This window comes from Sarcophilus harrisii, chromosome 4 (genome assembly GCF_902635505.1).
Source record: "Sarcophilus harrisii chromosome 4, mSarHar1.11, whole genome shotgun sequence".
Classification (NCBI taxonomy): Eukaryota; Metazoa; Chordata; class Mammalia; order Dasyuromorphia; family Dasyuridae; genus Sarcophilus; species Sarcophilus harrisii.
This window is the reverse complement of record NC_045429.1, coordinates 191395719-191420237: the sequence shown is the minus strand read 5'-3', so window position 1 is coordinate 191420237 and position 24519 is coordinate 191395719. Positions and strand designations below refer to the sequence as shown.

Below are 24519 nucleotides of genomic sequence, written 5' to 3'. Positions count from 1 at the left end.
GTTCTTTTACATGTTAAAGTTTATAAATGAAACACATTTTTCAGTTTAAAGGATTCTCTTAAAGACTTAAGCTTACAGGAATATGTAAATATTCCTTTATTTTTCCTTCCTCCTGACAACTCTTGAAGAGTTAAAATTTTAATTTGTAAAATGGGTCTTTCAAAAAATTGCACTGTTAATTTGGAGAGAGAAGAAGGAATGTAGGGAATAAAAGTGATTTTATATTCATTTTATTGCGCTTCATAAATGAAGCAGACATATTGAGAGATTAGTGAATATGAAATCTTCTCAATATTCTTTCTGTTGCAATAGCTTGAATTGTATTATATATTATCCTAATGATGTCTCTCTACCCTTCTTCTTAAGTCGCATTTGCATTATAATGATGTGTGGCTCATAACCATATTAACGTGAGATTTCGTTTTTCATATTATTCCAATTTTTATATCTGTTAAGATCTCTACTTAATTGTTATTTTTCTTATTTCTGAGAATTGTGTACACTTTTAATTCACTGTAAATCATAGAAATTCCTTCTTAGTTTCTCTGAGTAGAAAACTGATTATAATTTGAGAAGAGAAATAGTATAGTCTAAAATTTGGAAACAAGTAAGCTGTCCTTCATGAAAGTTTTATTATATCAATAGGCTTAACTCCAAGTTTATTTGGGTGGTCAAACTGACAGGTAATTTGGGATTTTGATTTTAGGTCAGTGTATATCAAGATTTACAAACCGGAAAGTTCCTTATTGTGTCAAGTTCAATCCTGATGAAGATAAACAAAATCTTTTTGTGGCTGGCATGTCAGATAAGAAGATTGTACAAGTAAGTGTTTATGAAATAAATAATCTTGATATTTTAGACCTATACATTATATTTGTAACTGAGATTTTTCAGAGAAATTGCCCCCAATACACGATTAGAAGTTCTGTATTTGGTGGGGGGAAATGGTTATAGGTTTTTTTGTTTTGTTTTTAAAAAATCAATACACTTTTAAAAACTTGATGGCAGACATCTTTTCACCTCTGCTTCCCAGAGTTAATGAATTTTATCTTATATAATAATAATAATAATTGTGCTCCATTTATAACTTCTTTGTACTCTTCAATCTGCAGTGGGACATCAGAAGTGGGGAGATTGTACAAGAATATGATAGGCATTTGGGAGCTGTCAATACCATTGTGTTTGTGGATGAGAATAGGCGGTTTGTGAGCACTTCTGACGACAAGAGCTTACGCGTTTGGGAATGGTGAGTTTTCCTAGTTGCGCTAGTGAAGTGCAAACAAGCTAAAGGGAAATGGGAACGCAAAGATGAATCATCATAAAATATACAACCCAAATTAATACTGACATTAAAGTGTACCACATAAGGCTTTTAATTATATTATTGCCTGATTAAAGGAAATGATATTAATATTATCATATGTAATAATTGTATTCTACCCTCTTTACCTTCCCTATATAAGAACATGCAACTCCAAAGTTTATTTGTTTTCCCCAGTTTTGCATAGGTTTTCATTGAATCTTGCCTTACATATTTATGACCCAAAGTACAAATGTAATCTTTGGCCAGATCCCCTTGTATCTTTAACTAATACAAATGGTGGGTTTTGTGGTGTTTTTTTCCCCATAAACTAAGAATATTATATAGCTCTTAAATTACGAATTATCATTCCTAAATTGATTTAGTCTATTGATAATTTTATGAAATGCTATGAATTATTTTCCTCTAAAGCTGCCCATTCTTTTCAAATAGAAGGATTTTGTTTTGTTTTTTTAATTACAATCTTTAAAATTCTATGAGAAAACATAGCAATCTTTTCAAAGGATCTCAGAATTGGATGGGTCTTAGAGATGATCAAATCTTTTCCTCTCCCCCAACTTAAGTGACAGATATTCACCCAGCCTTTGATTTGTCTCTGATTCAAGAGAGACATCTTCAAACTGTACAATTCTTATTTTTGAAACTGCTTAAGATACTAGTTGTTGTCATGTTTTTATAATGCAGCAGTGAATCTTAGATTCTTATGGGCCAGTACCAACAGAATACAAGTTCTGCTAACTCTCACTAACCAGAATTAAAGGTGTAGTAAAGGACTGTGTTATGTTATAGAAGAACAATCTGGCCAAGTGCAAAGGGATTTCCTAAAGAGGTTGACTACTTTTAAAAGCTATTTTGGCTGATGTTAATTCTAAATAAAATCAAAACACAGATTTGATTGACAATTGAAATGAAAAATTGAAAAATGTTATTTTTCAAATAAAAAGTGTTTTCCAATCTGTTCAGTTCTGTACATGTCACTAATACAATGTTAATTTTGTTATAGTGATCAATAAAACTATTAGAAACAATATGATTTTCTTTTTTAAAAAGCTTCATGAGGAAGATTTTCAGTATTTTTGAATTCCAACACTATTTCATTATTTCTTAGTCTCTTAACCTCTTATATTTTATAGTTTTCTCAGCAGGAAACAGAATTTAGACATTCTTTTGAAGAAATGTCTTCAGTTTCTCACCTTCTGTGTTTCTTGGTTTTCAGGGACATTCCTGTAGATTTTAAATATATAGCAGAACCCAGTATGCATTCAATGCCTGCAGTGACTTTATCTCCAAATGGTGAGTTGGTGCAAAATTTGTGTTTTGGAAGGAAGACTTAGAGCATAGTGAACTTTTGCCAATAATAAAGAAAGGCTTTTTTATTCACTTTTGCATTATCAGTGTTATGTATATTTGTAAACTTTTGTCATGTTATATATGACTTAATTGGTTCAGTACTCGAGTCATTCACCATGTTATTTCATGTATTTAGAGAATTTTTTAAAAAAGTGATTTGTAGCTAGTATCTGCTAAGTCTCTTAAGGATTTACAAAATTAGAACTTTTTTTTTTTTTTTTTTAGCTCTTCCACTGACAATTCCTTTTGGCAATTCAGTAATTTGATAAACCAGCTTTGTCTTAACCTAATTTTCCATCTGAAAGCTTTAGGGATTAAACAAAAATACTTTCTGGGACAAAAGTAGAAAATATAAGTTGCTCATTTATGAATCATTTTGTAACATATCTTTGCACACCTTTACATCTATCTCTGAGAACTGCTAGAAAGGGGATTCTAACAGTATAGAGTAGCAGCTATTTTATGCCTTAGAAAATTTGCCTGAGATGTCAGAGACTGAAAGATTGAATCACACACCTCTCCCTGAATCACACGGTATGTTGGAGGAGGGACTTTGTCCCAGATATTCCTGTATCTGAGGCCGTTTCTCTATCCATTGTGCCATGATCTATTATGGTTTTTTTTTTTTCCTGAAGCAATTGGGGTTAAGTGACTTGCCCAGGGTCACACAGCCAGGAAGTGTTCAAATCCAACCTCAGATGTAACACTTCCTGGCTGTGTGACCCTAGGCAAGTAAATCCTTTTTAATGACTACATAATTGTATAGGCCTTTCCACTTTTATCCCTATCATTTATATTACATTGCAGCCAATTTAGTCAACTTGCTCTTCCTTAAACTTGACATACCTTCTTTTTCACACAATCATTCCCCAGATTTAGAAAAGCTTTTAAATCTTATACTTTTGAAATCTTTATTTCAAAGTTTTGTTCAGGTGCCATCTTCATTGAAGCACTCCTTGCTTCAGCTCTTGAGCTGGATCTCTGCAACATGTAGTTATTATAAGTGTGTACCAGTAGGAACTTAATAAATGTTTATTGAATAAGAGAGCTAGATGAACAAAAACAACCGCTTGATATGGAAAAAAAAAAAGGCTTGTAACAGAACTTTGTGATTTAAGAGCTAATATGTAGCATAGCTGCAGGATTCTCCAAGAAGTGTATTGGTTTCATGCTGATAGTGACTATTAGAGAAAAATGAATTTTTTGTAATGTAATGTAACTTTTTTGGAGGTATTTTTTTCTCCCGAACTTTTCTCATATCATTGTTTGTTTTTCAGGGAAGTGGCTAGCATGTCAATCCATGGACAATCAGATTTTAATTTTTGGAGCACAGAACCGATTTAGATTGAATAAGAAAAAAATATTTAAAGGGCACATGGTGGCAGGATATGCTTGTCAGGTGGACTTTTCCCCAGATATGAGGTTTGTATAAATTTTTGTCTTTATTCTCCTACCTACACTGGTTCAAATGATGTATACTCATGCATATACATACACACTACATGTTAATTAAAATCCGTGACATAAAATTCCTGGAAACAAATTATGGAAATAATACTCATCCCTTACTGATTGACAGAATTGTAGAGATAAGAGAAACTTCCTAAGTCACCAAGACCAACCTCTCTCCAAAGCCAAGCATCATCCCTTACAACTTATCTGACATGGTCACCTGTACTCTGCTTGAAGATAGAGAGGAAAAATTCACTTCATTCTAAGGCAGCCATTAGAATTTTGGTGCATTTCCTAATTGATAATAATGTTTTAGAGCTGAAAAGCTGAAATCAGTCTCTGAACCACCTCCCACCCCACATAGCATATTCTTCTGGTTCTTTTCAGTTGAATAAGACTGACCTGCTGCTAGATTGCTCAGCCCTTGAGGAGAGATCTTCTTGCTGATCTGCTTGAGGGGTGAAGCCCTATTTCTAGTCCTTTTAATTAATTCTCACATAACATATAATTATTTGCCTTATCATTATTTTTCTCTTATTTGGACATGGTGGTGTTATTTCTTAAATGTGGTCCCAAAATTGAATATAATTTTCCAGTTATGTATTGACTGGGGCACTTTTCATTCTAGATACTATTACAATAGAATATCATCAATAGAATTGAAAGAGATTTTAGAAATTATCTGGTTCAGTTCCCTCATTTTCTAGATGGGAAAGCTTACATTTCAGAATAGGGGAGTATCTTTCCTAAGCATATCAGACAGTCAGGACTAGTTCCCTCAAAACCAAAGTACTTTTTCCATGCCAGTTGATCAGTCTAGTGAAAAGGAAGTATAGTTATGTTTGTACAGGATTCTACCCCATTTCCATATAGAACTGCTACAAGTCTAGGGAAAACCTCAGCCTTCCAGCACAGGAAATTATAGGTTGGTACACTCCTAAAAATGACCACAAAATTCTCTGTCTTCATTCTTGACTTAAATTTGAATATAAATGGAAGGTACCAAGATACAGGCACTGGCTAACTTGAGTCCAACTATTGGACCTTATACCCAAAGGTGAAAGGATAGGGCACACATAATGATCATAACTGACAGGCCTGGGTGACCAGTACCTTTATGGTACCCTCCTCTGCTCTCTGGGACTTAGCCCAATCCTGTTAATTTATACTTCTTACCCTCCCTTTACCCTTGGAGTCTCTGAAAAAACAATTCAGCCTGAAAAAAGCAGCGCCTTAAGAGCAGTGCTTATGTTACAATCTGATTTCCTTGGAATGCACTTTTCTTTGAAATAATTTGCACTGTAGAAACTGATAGTCTATCATTCTCAGTAGATTTTTGTGTAATATAAGTTTTAGGGATGGGGGAGGTGGAGAGATTAGTGTTAAGATGAGAAAGTTGGAAGAAAAAATTTTCCCCGCTTATCTCATAGTTAAAACATTTGAATAATTTGAGCTTGTTTTCCTCCCTAACACAGCTACGTGATATCAGGAGATGGAAATGGAAAATTAAATATTTGGGACTGGAAGACTACAAAACTCTACAGTCGATTTAAAGCTCATGATAAAGTATGCATAGGTGCTGTGTGGCACCCACATGAAACATCTAAAGTTATCACTTGTGGCTGGGATGGTCTTATTAAATTATGGGATTAATCCTCAAACTTTCATTAGGGTCTTTTTGATTTGATGACATATTTAACTATTTGATTATTAAATGTGTTGGGTGACAATTTCTGTTTGACAGATATGTGCTCTTTACACAGACTTCTGACTCAATACAAATATACAATTCATTTTGTAATTTTGATTTATGTTCTTTCTAGATGTCATTCTGGTCTTTATAGATGTGACCAAAATAAGCAATGCCTATTGACATCCCTTTCTTTCCAATTACTAAGGGTTACTATCATTTATAAATTGTGAGAACTTTTTGATCCTTATGTTTTTTTGCTATCTCCTTACTGTTCATGGAATCCACCGATCTTCCCCATTGGATTTTGTGATTCCTAACAGTTGAAGTAGTAAATGAACATTTAATTCTAAGGGAACAAATACATAGGTTTTCAACAAAGCAGAAATAAAGACCTCAGTGATCGTTTCATTGTACATAAATCTAGAGGAAGAAAAAGCTATTGGATAAACAGCTTTTCTTCTCTGATATGCTTTTCTACATACCAAGTTCCAATAAGTCGCATCTTGTGAATTCTGTTGTTTCTCCATGGCATCCTCTTTCTTTATTTATTTCTTTTGGTTTTTTTTTTTTAATCTCTTCAGTTGCAAGTCATCATTTTCTTTTGGCTACACCTTAATTAATATGGACAGTTAAGAAATAAAGAATAGACCAAAGTCCTTCTTCATCTTCCCGATGCAGGCAGATCAATGCCCTTTAATCACAAAATTAGATTATTTCTAAATAGTAACTCATGTAGAGGGCAAATTGGGTCTGCATTATTGTGTTGGGAAATACACAAAATATGCAATTATTTTTTCAGGAACATAACTCTTGATCAACACATAAATCATCTGAAAACATATCTTTTGAAGGGACAAGCTAATAGCACTTTAATTTTGATAAGCCATTTCCTTTTGTTATTTTCTAGGAAGCTACTTTTTCATGTTTTAAAAGTATTTTGTTGTAAACTGATATAATTAAAAAGGTACCATGTCGGAAAAGACTAGGGAGACTGCCTGATCAGGTGGGGTGGCTACCTAGGGTGCTGAGCTGAAGACCATTGGAAAACTAAGTGTTGACAACCCTGAAAGCATTAAGTGCTTGGTAATATACTTCCTAGACCATTTTTTGTTAAACACATATACATTATCATTACGTAACTTGTACAAATGTGTGATTTTTGTCCTCATAGAAATTTCATTTTTAAAGAACATGGCACCTCTGGGCCAACAACACATAGAAAGATGTTTTGGTGTCCCCTGTTGCTAAAAGCAAAACTTAAAAGAAAAGAATAACAGAAAGAGAAGAGGTTCTTTGTTGTGTATTGCTCACTCAAAGAAATAGACTATCTGGACTACAGATAGACTACATCTGCCAGGCAGAGGTGGTTGTCTTAATTTTCCAAATGGGAAGTATGTAGGCAAGTTCTTAAGCTGAACTTTAGTCTGAATGTAAGCTATTAACAAATGTGAATTATTGATGTGTGATGAAACAGAATTAATCATAGGTTTAAAACTACATCTTGTTCAGTATCAGGATTGTGTGTGCAACAAATTGTATTTTCTAAAATCTAGATAGTTGTTGTATAGTGTTTTTTGACTGTTTCTAGACTAAACTGTACATAAAAGTTCACTTTTTAAAGAGCCTATTTTTAAATATATCATTTTACAGAAAAATTATCATAGTGTTGTATTTATCTTTATTTTCTTTTCAATTGAACAGGACTAAACTTTAATCCCAGCTGCAGTGTGAAATCACACTGTGGGCAATATTTTAAATATTTTATTTTGCCAAAAATTGATGCTTGAAGAGGGAGGTATAATAAAATTTACCCATTGATTTCTATGAAGGTCGTGACAAACCATCACATTTTATAAGTTGAGGAAGCTCCCTTACTGTGCCAGATATATTTGAGGTTTTAAATAATGATGTTACACTGCTGTTATTAACAGTAAGTATTGCTTTATAATAATTAAAAGATGAGAGGCTGAAATTTGAGCCCCTTTGGTTAGTTTCATCACCCTTCAAATTTTAAAATTGTATCTTTTAATACAAAGTGGGGGAAGTACGATGGAGTGAATTGTGCTGCTGTAAGAATTGGTAGGCCAAGAAGAAAAACAGTCTCTGAATGGTGAAACTTAAATTACCCAAAGTAAGAATATGAACTATCTAAAATACACCCTAAAATTTAAAAGATTCTACTAGAGATTGGGAAAAAACTGAAAAAGAAGTCATGAATGATCATTTTTGAATTTAGCCTCTAGGAAATAAATTCCTAGACTCAGGAGTTAGTTCCTCTTTAGTATATCAAGATTTAATATTTAACATTACAAAAATTTTTTTTCATTGATCCCAAAATTATTTTAAATTTTAGCATATTATAATAGATTAATATGCCTTTCCCTCAGCAGTCTTGTGAGGTAAATGATGCAACTAATATGCAAAGTATTCAGACATCTTATGTGGACATTTAACTATAAAATTGTTATAAACCAATCCTCAAATACAAAGATTTTTTAGCATACTATATTGTTTATATATAATATATTCCATACCTAAAAATTACAAAATTGTATTTCTTGGTTGGGGGAAAGAGTCTTATCAGCCTGCTCTCTTCCCATTATTCCAAAACTCATTTGACTGGCTACTGATAAAAGTGAAAATAACAGAAAACTATAAAATTAATCATAGGCAAAATATTTACAAGAATGCCAGTAAAACTTAGTTTTCAATGATCGATCTTAACTGCAAAACAGAGCCAAAATGGTAGAGTAGCAGGAAGCAATATAGTGACCTCTTCTTTAAACAAAACTAGAATATGCACCGGACTAAATCCCAAAGGGAAAATCCAAGAAAAAGTTACACTTAAATCATTTTTCCAGCCCAGGTCTGCAAAGGGAAATAAGTCTGTAGATCTTGGGGATAGGGTCTAGCCAGGAGAGCGCTCTGCTACTCAGGGAGAGACTGTGTACCAGGGCACCAGAGAATGAAAGAGCAGGTGCTGACAGCTTTGTTCACTACTTCATTCTGGATTACAGATCCAGAGTGGACTAAGTGAGAACCTGTCCCCTGATAAGAGTGTTCAGGAGTAGGGAAGAGCTACAAGCCCTAGACTGAGAGGAACAGAATCAGAAGCAAACACCAGAAATGTAATTGACCTGAGGGACAGAATTAATTCTCAATTCCAACTTCTACCTCAATTTGAAACCTGCAGAAGAATAATAAGACCAAGGCAGGAAGCCCAGACCAAAAGGGAATCTACCTCTGTGCCTCGAAGCCAGAACTAGAAGGCTGCTAGTGATTGAATGCAGAAGCATCTACTGTTGGGTAGACCCACACCTAGGTCAGGAACTTGAAAAGCTAAGACCACGTAGACAATGATTAGACTTTGCCCTGGATCATACCACTTTGGGAGTGTTGGATTCTTGTAGGATGGTTTGAGCTGTCTCCGAGATCTTAGAATAATACAACATGTAATATCCAAAGATAACAGCAATAGGACCAGTTCAGACCTTCCCTACATAAGTATGCAGAGTCTGGCCTTAATATCAAGTTAAAAAGCAAGAAGTAGTCTAGATGACTAAGAATGGAAAAAAAAAAACACCCAAAAAGGCTATTGTGATGAAGGGGGTGGGAGAAGGGAAGAATTATTAATAAACACTATGGGCCACATACTGTGCTAAGAACTTTATAAATTTCACTTCATTTGATCAGGGATTCTCAAGACACAAAAAAGATGAAAATGATTCCAAAACATCTACAAGCAAAACTTCAAAAAACAAACAAACCATAGCTTGAGCACAAATTCAACTATAGTTTCTGAAATAGATGAAGCCAAGAGCTTAATTTTTTTTTTAATCAATTAAATGAGAATGCTAGCTTCCCTAGGAGGAATAGAAAATAAGAGCTATGGAAGAAACAATTGGAAAGAAATTTAGAAGTTGGCACAAGATATATAGAACTTTGCCCAAGGAACAAACTTCCTGAGAACTAGAATGGACTAAATTGAAACCAGTCAATCAGTGAAACAGTAAGGGATATGAAAATAAAGTCAAAAGACTAAAAAAGAAAAAAATTCAAAACAAACAATTGATTTAGAAAACAAAGAAGAAACTTAAGATACATTGTGCTATCTTTTAAGAAATCTTAAAACTTCTCATATTTCTTAGGACCAGAGAATAAGTTACAATTAGAATCCATTGGTTGCCTGAAAGAAACCCCTAAAATGAAAACTTCCAGAAATAAAACCAAAACTCAGGGTTTCTACATCAAAGTTAAAAAAAAAAAAAAAAAGCAAGCAACTAGAAATAATTCAAGTAGGAAAGAAATGCAGTTAACGGTCATTTAAAAGTTAACATTCACCACTCTGAAGGAATAGAGAAGTATATTGCACAAGGTAAAAATAAAGATTTATAGTCAAGTATAATTATGTCCAACAGAACTGAAGATAATCTTACAAGATGGACTTTTCATGAAATAGAGCAGAGATATCAAACATGCAGCCTAAACAAGACTAAAATATAATTAAGGCACTATGACAGGTGGGATTTATACTAGGAATGCATGCATGCCTGGTTCAAAATTAGACTATCAGCATAATTGACCATGTCTATAACAAAAGAAACAAATCATGATTATCTCAAATGTAGGAAAAGCTTTTGGTAAAATGTAACACCCATATTAAAAAACACAGTGCTTTATCCACTACTCCATCTAGCTGCCCCAAAACTATAAATCTTGCATGATGGTATATTTAGAATATCTTAAGAGAATCAACTGAAAAACTAGTTGAAATAATTAACAACTTTAGCAAATTTGCAGGATATAAAATAAACCCCCATAAGTCATTAGACTTTCTATATATTATTAATAAAGTCTAACAGCTAAAAGTAGAAAGAGAAATTCCATTTAAAACCAACTATAGACAATATAAAATACTTGGAAATCTACTTGCCTATACAATCGCAAGAACTATACAAACACAAAACACTTCACCCAAAGTCAGATCTAAACAACTGGAAAAATATTAATTGCTGGATAGGCTGAGCCAATATAATAAAAATGACAATTCTGCCTAAATTAAGTGCCATACAAAATTACTAAAATCATCCTATAGAGCTAGAAAAAAAAAATGATAAATTCTGCTATAACAAAAGGTTAAAAAAAAAAAAGTCAAGAGAAGTAATGAGGAGGGAAAAGTGAAGGAAACTGGCCTACTGACCTCAAATTTGAGTGTAAAACAGTAATTGGAACAATCTAATATTGGCTAAGAAGTAAAATAGTGGAACTGTGCAATACACTGTATTAAGTGTTGACAGTAATTTAGTGCTTAATAAACCCAAATACCCCAGCTTTTAAGACAAGAACACACTATTTGACAAAAACTGCTGGGAAAACTGGAAAACCGTTATGGCAGAAATTAGGTAGACCAACATCTTATACCATATACCAAGTCAAATAGACATAAAAGTCAATAGCATAAACAAACTGGAAAAGCAGGGAATAGTGTTTACCTTTCAGATCTTTGGAAAAGAGAAGAATTCATAACCAAACAAAAGATAGGGCATCATGAGATATTAAGTGGATAATTTTGATTATATGTAAAAAAAATTTACACAAAGAAAACCAGTGCAACTAAGATTACAAGGGAAGAAGAAAGATGGGACACTATATAGCAAGTATTTCTGATAAAGACCTCATTTTTCAAATATATAGAAAACTGAACCAAAATTTTAAGAACACAAGTCATTCCCCAACTGACAAATGGTCAAAGATTATGAACAGGCAGTTTTTAGATAAAGAAATTAAAGCTATCTATAGTCATATGGGAAAAGTGCTCTAAATCAATGTTGATTAGAGAGAGAAAAGCCAATAAAAACAATTTTGAGGTACCCCTCACATATCAGATTGAGTATTACAGAAAAAGGTTAGGGTTACAGAAAAGTAATAAATGTTGGAGATGTGGGGAAATTGGGGCACTAAATGTATTGTTGGTGGAGTAGTGAAGTGGTCCAACCATTCTAGAGAGCAATTTGAACTGCCCAGAGGGCAATCAAACTGCATACTCTGATCCAACAATATAGTCCTATAGCCCAAAGATATTATTAAAAAGGGAAAAGGACCCATATACAAAAAAAAAAAAAAAAAAAAAAAAAAAAAAAAAAAAACCTCTGTGATGGCAAGGAATTGGGAATTGAGGGAATGCCCATCATTTGGGGAATAGGTGAAAAAGTTGTGGTTTATAAATATAATGAAATACTATTGTACTATAAGAAATTATGAGCAGGCAGATTTCAGAAAAATCTGGAAAGATACAAACTTATTCTGAGTGAAGTGAGCAGAACCAGAACATGGTACACAGTAACAGTAATATCATGTGATCCACTCTGACAGATTTAGCTTTTCTCAGCAATACAATAATCCAAGACAGTTTTGAAATACTCATGATGAAAAATGCTATCCATATCCAAAGAAAGAGATCTGAGTGCAGATAAAAGCATACTATTTTCATTTTTTGTTGCTTTTTGTGGCTTTACCTTTTCTGTTTCTTTGACATGACTATTGTGGAAGTATGTTTAACATGATCATACATGCATAATCTATATTAGATTGCTTACCATCTTGGGGAGAGGGGATAGGAGGGAGGAAAGTTTTGAACTCAAAATCTTTTAAAATGAATGATGAAAACTATCTTAACATAGAATTAGAAAAAATTAAAATGCAAAAATATATAATTAGGAAATATTTAACAAGAGAATAAATTAAGAACTAATATCTCACACTGCACTAAGATATGGTCAAAATGGGTACATGCTTTACAGTCAAGGAGTGATATAAATAAACTAGAGAAGCATAGAATACTTCACCAGTCAGGTTTATGAAAAAAGGAAGAAAGGATGAATTTATGACCAAACAAGAGAAAGAGCATTTACAAGATGCTAAATGAATAATTTTGAATACATCAAATCAGAAAGGGTTTACTCAAACAAAACCAATGCAGCCAAAATTCAAAGAATAGAAGGAAAGAGGAAAATATCACAAATTTCTCTGATCTTTATCAGGTCTCATTTGTTAAAGATATAGAGAACTAAGTCAAATTTATAAGAATACAAGTCATTCCTCAGCTGATAGTCAAAGAACATATAAACAGGCAGATTTTTGATGAAGAAATCAAAGCTACCTATATATAGTCATGGGGGAAAAATACTCTAAATCATTAGTGATTAAATAAATGCATTAATGTATTGTTGATGGAGTTGTGAACTGATCTAACCATTTGGGGAAGCATTTTTGAACTACGTCCAAAGGGCTATAAAACTGTGCATACTCTTTGACCAAAAAATAACACTATTAGGTCTGTCTGACCAAAAAGAAAGAAAAAGGACCTATGAGTATAAAAATATTCTTAGTAGCTCTTTTTGTGGTGGCCAAAAATTGGCCATTCATCATCTGGGGAAATGACTGAATAAATTGTAGCATCTGATTTTAATGGAATACTGTGCCATAAGAAATGATAAGCAGAATGGTTTCAGAAAAACCTGGATAGATTTATGTGAATTGATGTAGAGAGAACAGAACCAAGAGAACATTGTACATAGTAACAGCATTATTTTACGATGTTCAATTGTGAATGACTTAGCTCTTGTGTTCAAAACAATGATCCAAAACAATTCCAAAAGATTTATGATTTTTAAAAATGCTATACATCTCCAGAGAAAGAATTGATAAGAGTCTGAATACAGATTGAAGCATACTTTTTAAACCTTATTATTGGGAGTTTAGGGTATGCATTTTCTTTTGCAATATGACTAAGATGAAAATGTTTTGCATGAATGCATCTGTATAATCTATATCAAATTGCTTGCCTTTTCAAGAACAGGGGAGGAGGGGAGGGAGAGAATTTGGAATTTTGTTTTTACAAATGAATGATAATTTTTTTTTGCTTTACAAGGAATTGTAAAAAAAAAATTAAAAGTTAAGAAAAAGAAAATTAAAAAAAGAAAAAGAAAATAAATACTATCCCCTCTAAAATGCATTGAAGATAGAAAATGGATGTTTGAGTGTCCCCCTTCTCTATTGGAATTTGACACCACCAAAATAGAGGGCTTGATTTGGCAACTACCATTGTAAAGGAGTAAAGGGTTTGAAGTACTATATTCCAGAAGAATATAGACTTACAGCTAAGAATAATTTACCTAACAAAACATCATAATCATATCTGATGTAGAGGGACAAAAGCATTCCTGATGAAAAGATCAGAGCTGTGTAAGAATTTGAAGTTCAAAGAAGTTTAAATACAGGAGTTAAGAGAAACATAAAAAGATAATCATGAATGAACGACAATACTAAAAAATGATTCTTGTTTTCTAAACAAGAACAAACTGCATATATTTAAACATGAGGAGATGATATATGTGTCCCTTTTGAATCTTGTTATTTTTAATAAGGGATTCTAACGTCTTGATTACTTAAGAGAACAGTGAAAAGAGAGGGCAAGAAAAATATGTTGTGGGGGTCAGGGTGGGGAATTAGGGCAAATGATCTTACCAAATCAGAGAATGCAAATCAATATTTATAAAAAAAATTAGAAATGGCTAACACTCGAACCTCATTCTAATTTAATTAGAGGAAGGAATAATGCATAATCATGCAGGGAGTTAGGCATAGAAATACATTTCATTCAACTGGAAAACAGAAAGTAGGAGGGGAAATTGGAGGGTAAATTAAGGGAGGGATTGTTATTCTTAAGGAAAAACTAAAGTATAAAAAAAAACTTTTTGAAGTGGCAAAGAATGGGAATCTAAGGAGGAACCATAAATTGAGGAATAGCAAAGTAGATTATGATATATAACTGATATTAAATATATCTACTGTGCTGTAAGAAATGAGGAAGGCAGTGGTTTCAGGGAAACCTTGGAAGACCAGCTGATGTAAGGTCAAGTGGGCAGAAGAAGAAGAAGACTAATTTATACAATGGCAACAAATATAGTAAAGACAAACAACTTTGGGACATCTAGATGGTGCAGTGGATAGAGCACCAGTCCTGAAGTCAGGAGGACCCGAGTTCAAATCAAACCTCAGACTCTTAACACTTTCTAGCTGTGTGACCCTGGGGAAGTCACTTAACCCCAATTGCCTCAGTAAAAAAAAAAAAAAAAAAAAAGACAATTTTGAAAATATTAGGAAATTGAATTAGCATAATGATCAACAATGATTCTAAATGATTAATAGTGAGATATGGTACCCACCTACTAATTTAAAAGTGAATGACTCAGAATGGAGAGTGGAAACAGAATTTGTAAGGCATAGCCAATGGAGAAATTTAATATCGGGGGTTTAGTTTTTCTTTCATTCTTGGGGAAGGAGGAAGGTAAAGTGAATTTTTGATGATTGGAAAATTCTGATTTTTTAAAAATATATTCAACTTTACTCATGAAATATTTTTGTTATAAAACATACTAGGACAGTTAAAAGATTTTGCCTGATACTCTTGCTGATGATAATAGTTTTCACAGTTTAGTGAAATTATAACTGTTTTCAAATTTATAAAATACCTAGGATTACAAAGGAAATCAATGAAATGTATTTATCAAACTATTAAAAAGTTCATGGGCCCCAGGTTACAAACCCCCACTACAAAGGAAAAAGTAATTTCAATGTCAATGTACTGGTTATGAGTTGCCAATTCCAATAGGTTAATATTTGAGTATCCCTTTCAAAGACAAGAGAAAAGTTTTAACCGAGAATCCTCGTTCACTGTGCCCAAGGTATATCCAAAAGGAATTGTGTAATCACTTAAAATAATGCCTGAGAAATAGGCTATTCAATTTGATAAATATTAAATGGGACTTCCAATTTAATGAGTAGGGGATGGAGGGACATTTAAAGATCAGTCAAAAAGTATTAAGCACTTATTATATGCTAGTTACTATGCTGAGTTTGGGGGATACAGACATGAAAAACTTGCTACCAAGGATCACTAATTTTGGGGGAGTAGAATACATAATTGAGAATATACAGAATATATACAAGATCAATTCAAAGTAACTTGGGGAGGACCCTTATAAGCTAGGGAGAGAAGTGAAGAGAAAGGAGCAATTTTTAAAAGCTTCATAGAGAAGACAGAATTTGGATTAAATATTGAAGGAAATAGGGATTCTAGGATGTGGAAGATAACCAGTACAAAGGAATGGAAATGGAAGATGGAGTGTTATATATGAAAAATGGCAAGCAGGCCAATTTGGTTGGCCCATGTATATGAGGCAATTAGAGTATATGAAGGAAAACTACACATGAGGCTGGAAAAGTAGATTGTGGCCAAATTGTAGAAGGCCTTGAAATCTAGATTGGTTTTGGGAAGACACTAAAGGGTTTTTTTTTTTTTAGAAGTGATGTAATAATATTTAAAAGATAATACATAATCTGAATGGCATAGCAGATGGAGAGCTCTCCTCAGAGTCAGGAAGATCTCAGCTCAGATCCTTTGACAGTGTGACCCTCTGCAAGTTATTTAGCTTCATAGTGCCTTAGACAACTAAAGTTGAACAACAGGTTCCAGCCTTTCAGTTCCCTATAAAAATGAAATCATGAGCATAGTAAAATAACAAATTATGGAGGCACCACCATAAGTAATGGATTGCTAGATTCTAACAATGAAAGACAAATTTGAAACAAAAACCAAGTAGATTATTATTAATAATAAGGATCTTAACTAGTGTATTTGCAATGGGAGTATAAAGGAGGGAACCAGGCACATGATATATGTTGGAGTAAGCGGCAAGAGGATTTATCTGGTCGTAGAATTTAAGCAGAAAGGAAGAGTTAAAAGATTAGGATCTTACCACCATAGGTGTTTGGGAAGATGGTGCTGCCATCATGAGAAATAAATCATGGAAGCAGCAGGATTTGCTAAGATTATTGAAATTTGGATATACAAAGTATAAAGTGTCGTCAGGACATCCAAATAAAGATGCTGCTGCAAGCATTTAGAAAGGAACTGGAGCTAAGACAATAGAATGAAGGCTAAAAATGTGGGAGTCATTTGTGATAACTGTGATAATTGAAAGAGGATGGATTCTTTCAATTTCTGTATTACCCTCTGGTTATAGTATATAAGTACAGTTTTCTTTAATAATATTTTGAAAGATTCTGTCTAGCTCATTTTTTTTATCCTGATTTTCAAGTAGACCAATAATTTTTAAACTCTCTCTCCTGGATCTATTGTTCAGATCAGTTGTTTTTCCAGAGAGATATTTCACATTGTTTTCTATTTTTTCATTCTTTTGATTTTGCTTGTTTCTTGATTTCTCATAAAGTCATTAATTTTCATTTGGTCAAATATAATTTTTAAGCAATTATTTTCTTCATTGAGCTTTGGCACTTTCTGTTCCATGTGACCAATTTTGCTTTTTAAGGCATTCTCATTAGCTTTTTGTACTTCCTTTGAATCACTCTCTTACTTGATTTTCAGAATCCCTTTTGAGCTCTTCTATAGCCTGAGATCATTTCTTATTGTTCTTGGAGGCTTTAGTTGTAGGAACTTTGACTTGGTTTTTCTTCTGAATGTGTGTTTTGATCTTTCTTGGTACCATAGGAATTTTCTATGGTCAGAATCTTTTTTTGTTGTTTGCTCATCTTCTCAGCCTATTACTTGACTTTTAACTCTGCTAAAATAGGGGTCCATTTCTAGGACAGAGGGTGCAATATCCCAAGCTGCAAGAGCTTTGTGCAGCTGTTTTCAGATATCCTTCTAGGATCTGTAAGTTTTCAGTTCTTCTAAGATTGTATGATCCAAGGAGAAATATGTTTGCTAGTTTCCTGGCCTATGCTGTGGTCTGTGAGTAACCATATGTATTGTTTTCTATTTTGGAACTGTGAGTAGAATTCCTGATTCACTTTGACTATAAGTTTTGGCTGCTCTTCCACAACCTGACTGTGAACCAGGACTATGTCTCAGATTTGAAAATGGGCAAAATAACAGAGTCTTTCCTCAGTGCTACTAAAGAGACTTCCTTCTGACCAGCTGTTCAACCCCTTTACTGTCTGAAAGCTGAAAGCTTCAGAAGTTAGGCTGCTGCTGCTGCTGCTGCTGCTGCTGCTGCTGCTGCAGATTCAGTGACTCACACAGGGCCACTCCTGGTTTCCTGGATTCCCTAAGCCCTACTGAGATAAGCCTTTCCTGTCGACCTTCCAAATTGTCTTTGTTGTCTGTGGGCTGAGAGGTCCAGAAACTGCCCATGTTGCCACTCATTCACAAGCTCCAAAGCCTGCTTCTGGTTTGTTTGGGCTGAGGCTGTGCTGCTCTCTCACCCTGGTATCATAGACCTTTCCTGCTGACCTTCCAAGTTGTCTTCAGCTGGAAAATTGTTTGACTCCATCTTTTTGTGAGTTATGATATTCTAAAATTTGTTTAGAGTCACTATTTAAAGATATTTGGAGGGGTTTGAGGGATAGTTCAGATGAGAGCCTGCCTTTACTCTGCCATCTTGGCTGTCCTTGATGGGAGGATGGAAAGGATAAGTAATGGAGGGGATAAAATTTAAAGAGCATGGATAAAGAGGATATTTTCTTCATGATGGTCCCTTTCAGAGAGATAGAGAAAAAATGAGAGTGGTGCAAAAGGAAATACAAAAAGCTAATAAGGAGAAGAATGCCTTAAAAAGCAAAATTGGTCAATTGGGAAAGGAGGTGCAAAAGCTCACTGAGGAAAATAATTCCTTAAAAATTAGAATTGAGCGAATGGAAGCTAATGACTTCAGGAGAAATCAAGATGCCATAAAGCAAAACCAAAAAAAAAAAAAAAATGAAGAAGAAGAAAAATGGGGGGAGGGGAGAATGTGAACTATCTCGTTGGAAAAACACCAGTAGAGAAAATTTAAAAATTGTTGGTCTACCTGAAAGTCATGATCAAAAAAAGAGCCTGGACATTATCTTTTAAGAAATTATCAAGGAAAACTCATATTCTAGACAAAGGGTAAAATAGAAATTGAAAGAATTCACCGATCATCTCCTGAAAAAGATCCCAAACAAAAACTCCCAGGAATATTATAGCCAAATTCCGGAACTCCCAGGTCAAGGAGAAAACATTGCAAACATACAGAAAGAAACAATTCAAGTATAGTGAAGCCACAGTTAGGACAACATAAAATTTTGCAGCTTCGATATTAAAGGACCAGAGGGTTTGGAATATGATATATGATATTCCAGAGAGCAATGGGGCTAGAATTACAATCAAGAATTACCTACTCAGCAAAATTCAGAGAAAAAGATGGCCATTCAATGAAATAGAGGATTTTTCAAGCATTTATCATGAAAAGACCACAGATGAATGGAAAATTTGATTTTCAAATAAAGTACCAAAAGGAAGCATAAGGAGGTAATCAGGAAGGTGATATCATAAGATACTTAATAAGGTTTATCTGTTACATTCCTATATGGGAGTATGATACTATAATTTATCATAACTTTCTCATTATTATGACAGAAGGAGTATGTATACACTGGGCACAAGTGTGAGTTGACTATGAAGGGATAATGTCTTTTTGACAAAATGACGAAATTAAGGGATGAGAGAAGAATGTTCTGGGAGAAAGAGAGAGGGAAAAGTGGAATGGTGCAAATTAGCTGCCACAAAAGAAAAAGCTTTTACAGTGGTGAGGAAGAAAGGGAGAGTGAGTGAAGCTCCCATCAGAATTGGCTCAAAGAGGAAATATCATATACTCAATATGGATTTAGAAATCTATCTTACCTATTAATTAGAAAAATTCAAATTAAGACAACTCAGAGGTACTACTTCACACCTCTCAAATTGGCTATGATGATAGGAAATGATAATGGTAAATGTTGGAGATGTGGGAAAAGTGGGACACTAATACATTGTTGGTGGTGTTGTGAATTGATCTAACCATTCTGGAGAACAATTTGGAAATATGCCCAAAGGGCTATCCAACTGTGTGTATTTTTTCATCCAGCAGTATCTTTACTGGATTTGCATCCCAAAGAGATAATAAAAAAGGGGAAAGAACCCACCTGTGCAAAAATGTTTGTAGCAGTCCTTTTCATAGTGGTAAGGAATGGGAAACTGAATGAATGCCCATCAATTGGAGAATGGCTAAATAAATTGTGGTATGTGAATGTTATGGAATATTATTGTTCTATAAGAAATGATCAACAGGATGATTTCAGAAAGGCCCATAGAGACTTACATGAATTAATGCTAAGAAAAATGAGTAGAACCAAGAGAACATTGCACACAGCAACTACAAGGTTATATGAAGATCAGTTGTGATGGACTTGGCTCTTTTTAGCAGTGAGGTTATTCAGATCAATCCAATAGACCTGTGATGGAGAGAGCCATCTGCATCCAGAGAGCAGACTATGAGGACTGAGTGGGGATCACAACATAGAATTTTCACCTTTGTTGTTGTTATTATTTGCTTACTTTTTTCTCTCATTTTTTTTCCTTTTTCATCTGATTTTTTCTTGTGCAGCATGATAAATGTGGAAATGTTTATAATAATTGCACATGTTTAGCCTATATTAGATTGCTTGCTGTCTAAGGGAGGAAGGAGGTGAGGAGGGAGGGAGGGGGAAAATATGGAACACAAGGCTTTGCAAGGGTAAATGTTGAAAATGATCTTTGCATGTATTTTGAAAAATAAAAAGCTATTATAAAAAACAAAAAGAAATCTATCTTACACTGCAGGAAAATTGGAAGAGAATGGGATATGGGAAGGGGGAGTGGGTGATAAGAGAGGGCATATGGGGAGGGAGGGAAGTGGCCAGTACCAAAACAATTTTGAGGAGGGACAGGATGGGGGTAGGAATACAATTAGCAATAGTACTTATAAAAGTAATTTCAAAACAACTTCCTATGATAAGGTCTCATTTCTCAAGCACAGAGAGAACAATCAAATTTATAAAAAATAAGAGCCATGCCCCAAAATGATTAAAAGATATTATCTGTGCCCAAAGGGGTATAAATCTGTGCATAGCCTTTGACATAATAATACCATCATTAAACATGAATACCAAAAGAAATTTTAAAAAAGGAAAATGACTTATATGTACAAAAATATTCATTGAAGCTTTTTTCTCAGGGGAAAAAAAAGGAAATTGAGTTGCCCATTCATTGGGGAATGGCTCAATTAACTGTGGTATGAGTTATAATTCTAGAATTATTATTCTATGGGAAATGTTAAGCAGGATGCTTTCAGAAAGAAAAGAAAACTGGAAAATCCTCCATAAATTTAAGCAAAGTGAAATGTCCTGCATACAAAATAATAGCAATGTTCTGTTATCTGCTGTAAATGACTTTGCTATTTGTAGTATTCCCATCATCCATGACTATTCTGACGGACTCTGATGAAAAATCCTGTCCATATCCAGAGAAGAAACTGATTGTGTCTGAATATATTTTCTTTCCTTTTTTTTAGCTTAATTTTTCTTGAAGGTTTTTATTTTCCATTAGGGTGGGAAATGCATGTTTTGTTTTTTTTTAGACAACTTGACTTTTATGGAAATGTTTTGCATAGCTTCACATTTAGTTTCTTAATTGTGGGTGGGGATAAGAAAGAGAACCTAAACTCAAAAATTTTAAAAAAAAGTAAAAAAAAATTGTTTTGAATGTAACTGAGGAAAAAATATTAAATAAATAAATCAAGATGTAACTCAGAAAAATAAAATATTAAATAAAAATTTAATTTTTTTTAAAAAAAGATCCCCTCTCTCTGAAACTGGAGGAAAGACATTTGGAAAGGATAGAATTAAGGACGTTGAGGAAGTTGACAAATTGAAGATGTTCTCAGAAAATCAGAAGCTAGGTTATCTCTTCAGAGAAAGATAGGATATAGATAGAATTGGGAATTTGTTAAAAGGTAGATGAAATTACCATAATAAAGAAGATAGATGAATTAGAGTGGGATGCGAAGGGGGACGGGGAATCGTTCACTGTATACCATGGAAACTCCAATTGAGATAGATGATCCACATCTAGGATTCAACTGCCTTAAAATGAGATTTGATTAGTTGATTAAAATGCTAAATAATGTTATTTACCTTCTGGGCCCATGATCCCTGTCAAATGAGAGAATTGGAGTAGATGGCTTTTAAGGTTCTTTCCAACTCTAAATCTATGATTTCATGATTTTCTCCATAGCATTTCACTTTGGGAAGGTAACAAGACTTACCCAGGGGTATAACTTAGAACAAAATTTAAAACTGAGTTGTGACCCCATATGGGGCACTTAATTGAATGTGGGAGTCACGAAAAATCAGAAAATAGTAAAAGATATCAAATATTTTGACAAGATTTAATTATGTAAAATTAGACAAATACATCCATCTCATTAATATGTAGATTTTCTTTCATTTAAAAAAAATGGTAAAATTATATGAATATCAAATATGAGAAGTGGGTGGGCATTTTTGTTTCCATAGTTATGAAAATCAAATTGGAGAAATGAAACTTAAATTAGAAAACTAAAACCCACAAGGACATCAAAGAATAATCAAGAATAAAGGTTATATTCCCCCAAAAGAATGGAAGCTCCTTAGGGTCAGGGATTGACTTTTGCAATCAGGGGTAAAGGCCTGAGATTTGGAAAGAATCTTTTGTTCTGTGCCCTTAGCCCTCCTCAGTTAGCTTCCTCCTAGAATGTAAGTTCCTTGGGAGTAGGGACTGGCTATGTAATGAGATTCATGTTGTGTAACTTCTGCAACATCCAATTAATGAGGAATCAGGGGAAGGATTTGTACTTCAGGATAGGAAATAAAATTCTGCCTTTGGAGTTCCAAAGGTGTATCTACTCACCTAGGCACCCATTCTTGCAAAAATGTAAAATAAATCTTTCCTGCATTCATCAGTGAGTCAGTGGAGTTCTTGGTAAGATATTTTGTTTCTTACATCAAAGAATTATTTTAAAATAAATTTTCTTATGATTTAGTATCAGTAAATGTTTGATTTATATACCTATTTTTGTAAATCTATATACCCAGTCATGTAAAAATTTCCTCAGCAAAAAGAGGTTGTGAGTGGAAAAAGTGTAAGAAGTCCTGGTTTAGAATAAGAACCATTTACCTACAAATTGCTGCTATAAGGATCTATGCATCAGCATACTAGTCCATAATAAAGAATATAAGTATGGCAAGAGAGAGGAGGATTGAGTAAAATCTTCCTGTTAATCACATCTGTCAAATGAAAATCTCCAGAGAAAGTCAGAAGAGATATGGAGGGAAATTGTAGAAAAATAAAAAAAATTTGTCTTGGATCTACTTTAATAGAATACAAAGGATCACAAGCGGTTTGCTGGTCTGTCAAAAACTCACACGATGAGCCAGTTTCACTTGTTTGGACAGAAACAAACACTATAAGCTTTATGTGGAGTTCAGTACAAAAGCTAGTTAACAATCACAGAATAGAAGAGCATTAGCACTGATTATTCTTTTGAGCATACTTTTATTCAAGAATAATAAATTTTAATTAAAGAATTCTACCTTGATTAGAGGTATTACTGTGTGAAAATATTTAATGACCCTGGCTTTATGGTGTAAAACAATATATGAGAAATTCAAATTACACTTCTTGCTTATATAAACTTCATAGTTTTCAGTTACTAGAAACAATTAGAACAGAAACTTTTCTTATGTAATATTTTTTCCAGGTTGAGAATATTGATTGACATGTAGTCATCAGCAATGACAATTATTTCCTTCTCAATAATTTTTATATAAAAAAGTCAAATAATTCTTCAATGTCTTATCCATGACAACTGGACAAAGTCAACATACTGACTGTTATTTCCCCTCACACACAAATCCCTTATGAGAACAATCTACTCCAGGGTCAAGATATTTTGAGTTAGCTTTTATTTTGAAACCATATGTCAACCCTCCCCCCCCCCCAGTAGATGCATCTTTTATCAGACCAATAAGAAGACAATAGTTAAAAGCAGGAAACATTTAATTTAACATATAGCAAAATAAATGATAGGGGAAATGTCCTTCTATACATAACAGGAAACATTCTCATACTTTCCCATACCACTGGTAGAAGAGGGAAGGTCTGTGGAGAGGGACAGAGAACGCCTAGGAAATATATATATTAAATCACATCAAATCACACTTCCGGAATTATATACCAGCTAAAAACTACCTTATCAATCACTTCCTGCTTCATTGATGTCAGGTGATGCTATGAAACCAAAGGCTGTCCTGTGCTATTAGTGTATTCTATCCAACACTGCTGTTTTCATGGTTGAAGTACCCTTTATTTTCCATCTACTGCATTCTGTGGCACTGCCCTTACTCTGTAGCTTTTGGTGTTCCACTTACTACCTGTACAATTTTCGGTAAGTCATTTAACCTTTCAGGACCATTTTTTTTTTCATCTATAAAATAAAAAGCTTAGCCCAGATGGCCTTTGATGTTCCTACCAACTCAAACCCATAAGAGGGTCTCAAATATAATAGAATAGCCTCAAGGGGTATGTCAGTCTTGTGATTTAAATCCTCAAATCCTAGTCAGGTTAGATGGAAGCTTTCAAATGTGTGTGTAGAGCACCTCAACTGCCACTCAAACTCAATCTGTTATTTCAATGAGAAAATCTCATTCAACTCCTTTATATTTTCATGTCACCATTAGTCTTGCAAAATCATTCACCCCTGAAACAAGGCTACAAGTGACTGAGAAGTGCTTCAGACATGGCTGGTAATACAATGGCCATCTC

The 24519-nt window shown here is 33.8% G+C and overlaps 1 protein-coding gene across 2 annotated transcripts in view; it reads left to right on the top strand.

The window, feature by feature from the left end:
• Positions 1-10088, top strand: part of CDC40 (cell division cycle 40) — a 59366-nt gene extending 49278 nt beyond the window's left edge. For both annotated transcript variants that reach the window (XM_031964411.1, XM_003769353.4), the window contains exons 11-15: positions 707-822; positions 1113-1246; positions 2538-2614; positions 3949-4093; positions 5599-10088. In XM_031964411.1, the coding sequence (XP_031820271.1) occupies positions 707-822; positions 1113-1246; positions 2538-2614; positions 3949-4093; positions 5599-5776 (650 nt within the window). In that variant the 3' untranslated portion in view covers positions 5777-10088. The remainder of the gene's footprint in view (positions 1-706; positions 823-1112; positions 1247-2537; positions 2615-3948; positions 4094-5598) is intronic.
• Positions 10089-24519: the final 14431 nt, after the last annotated feature.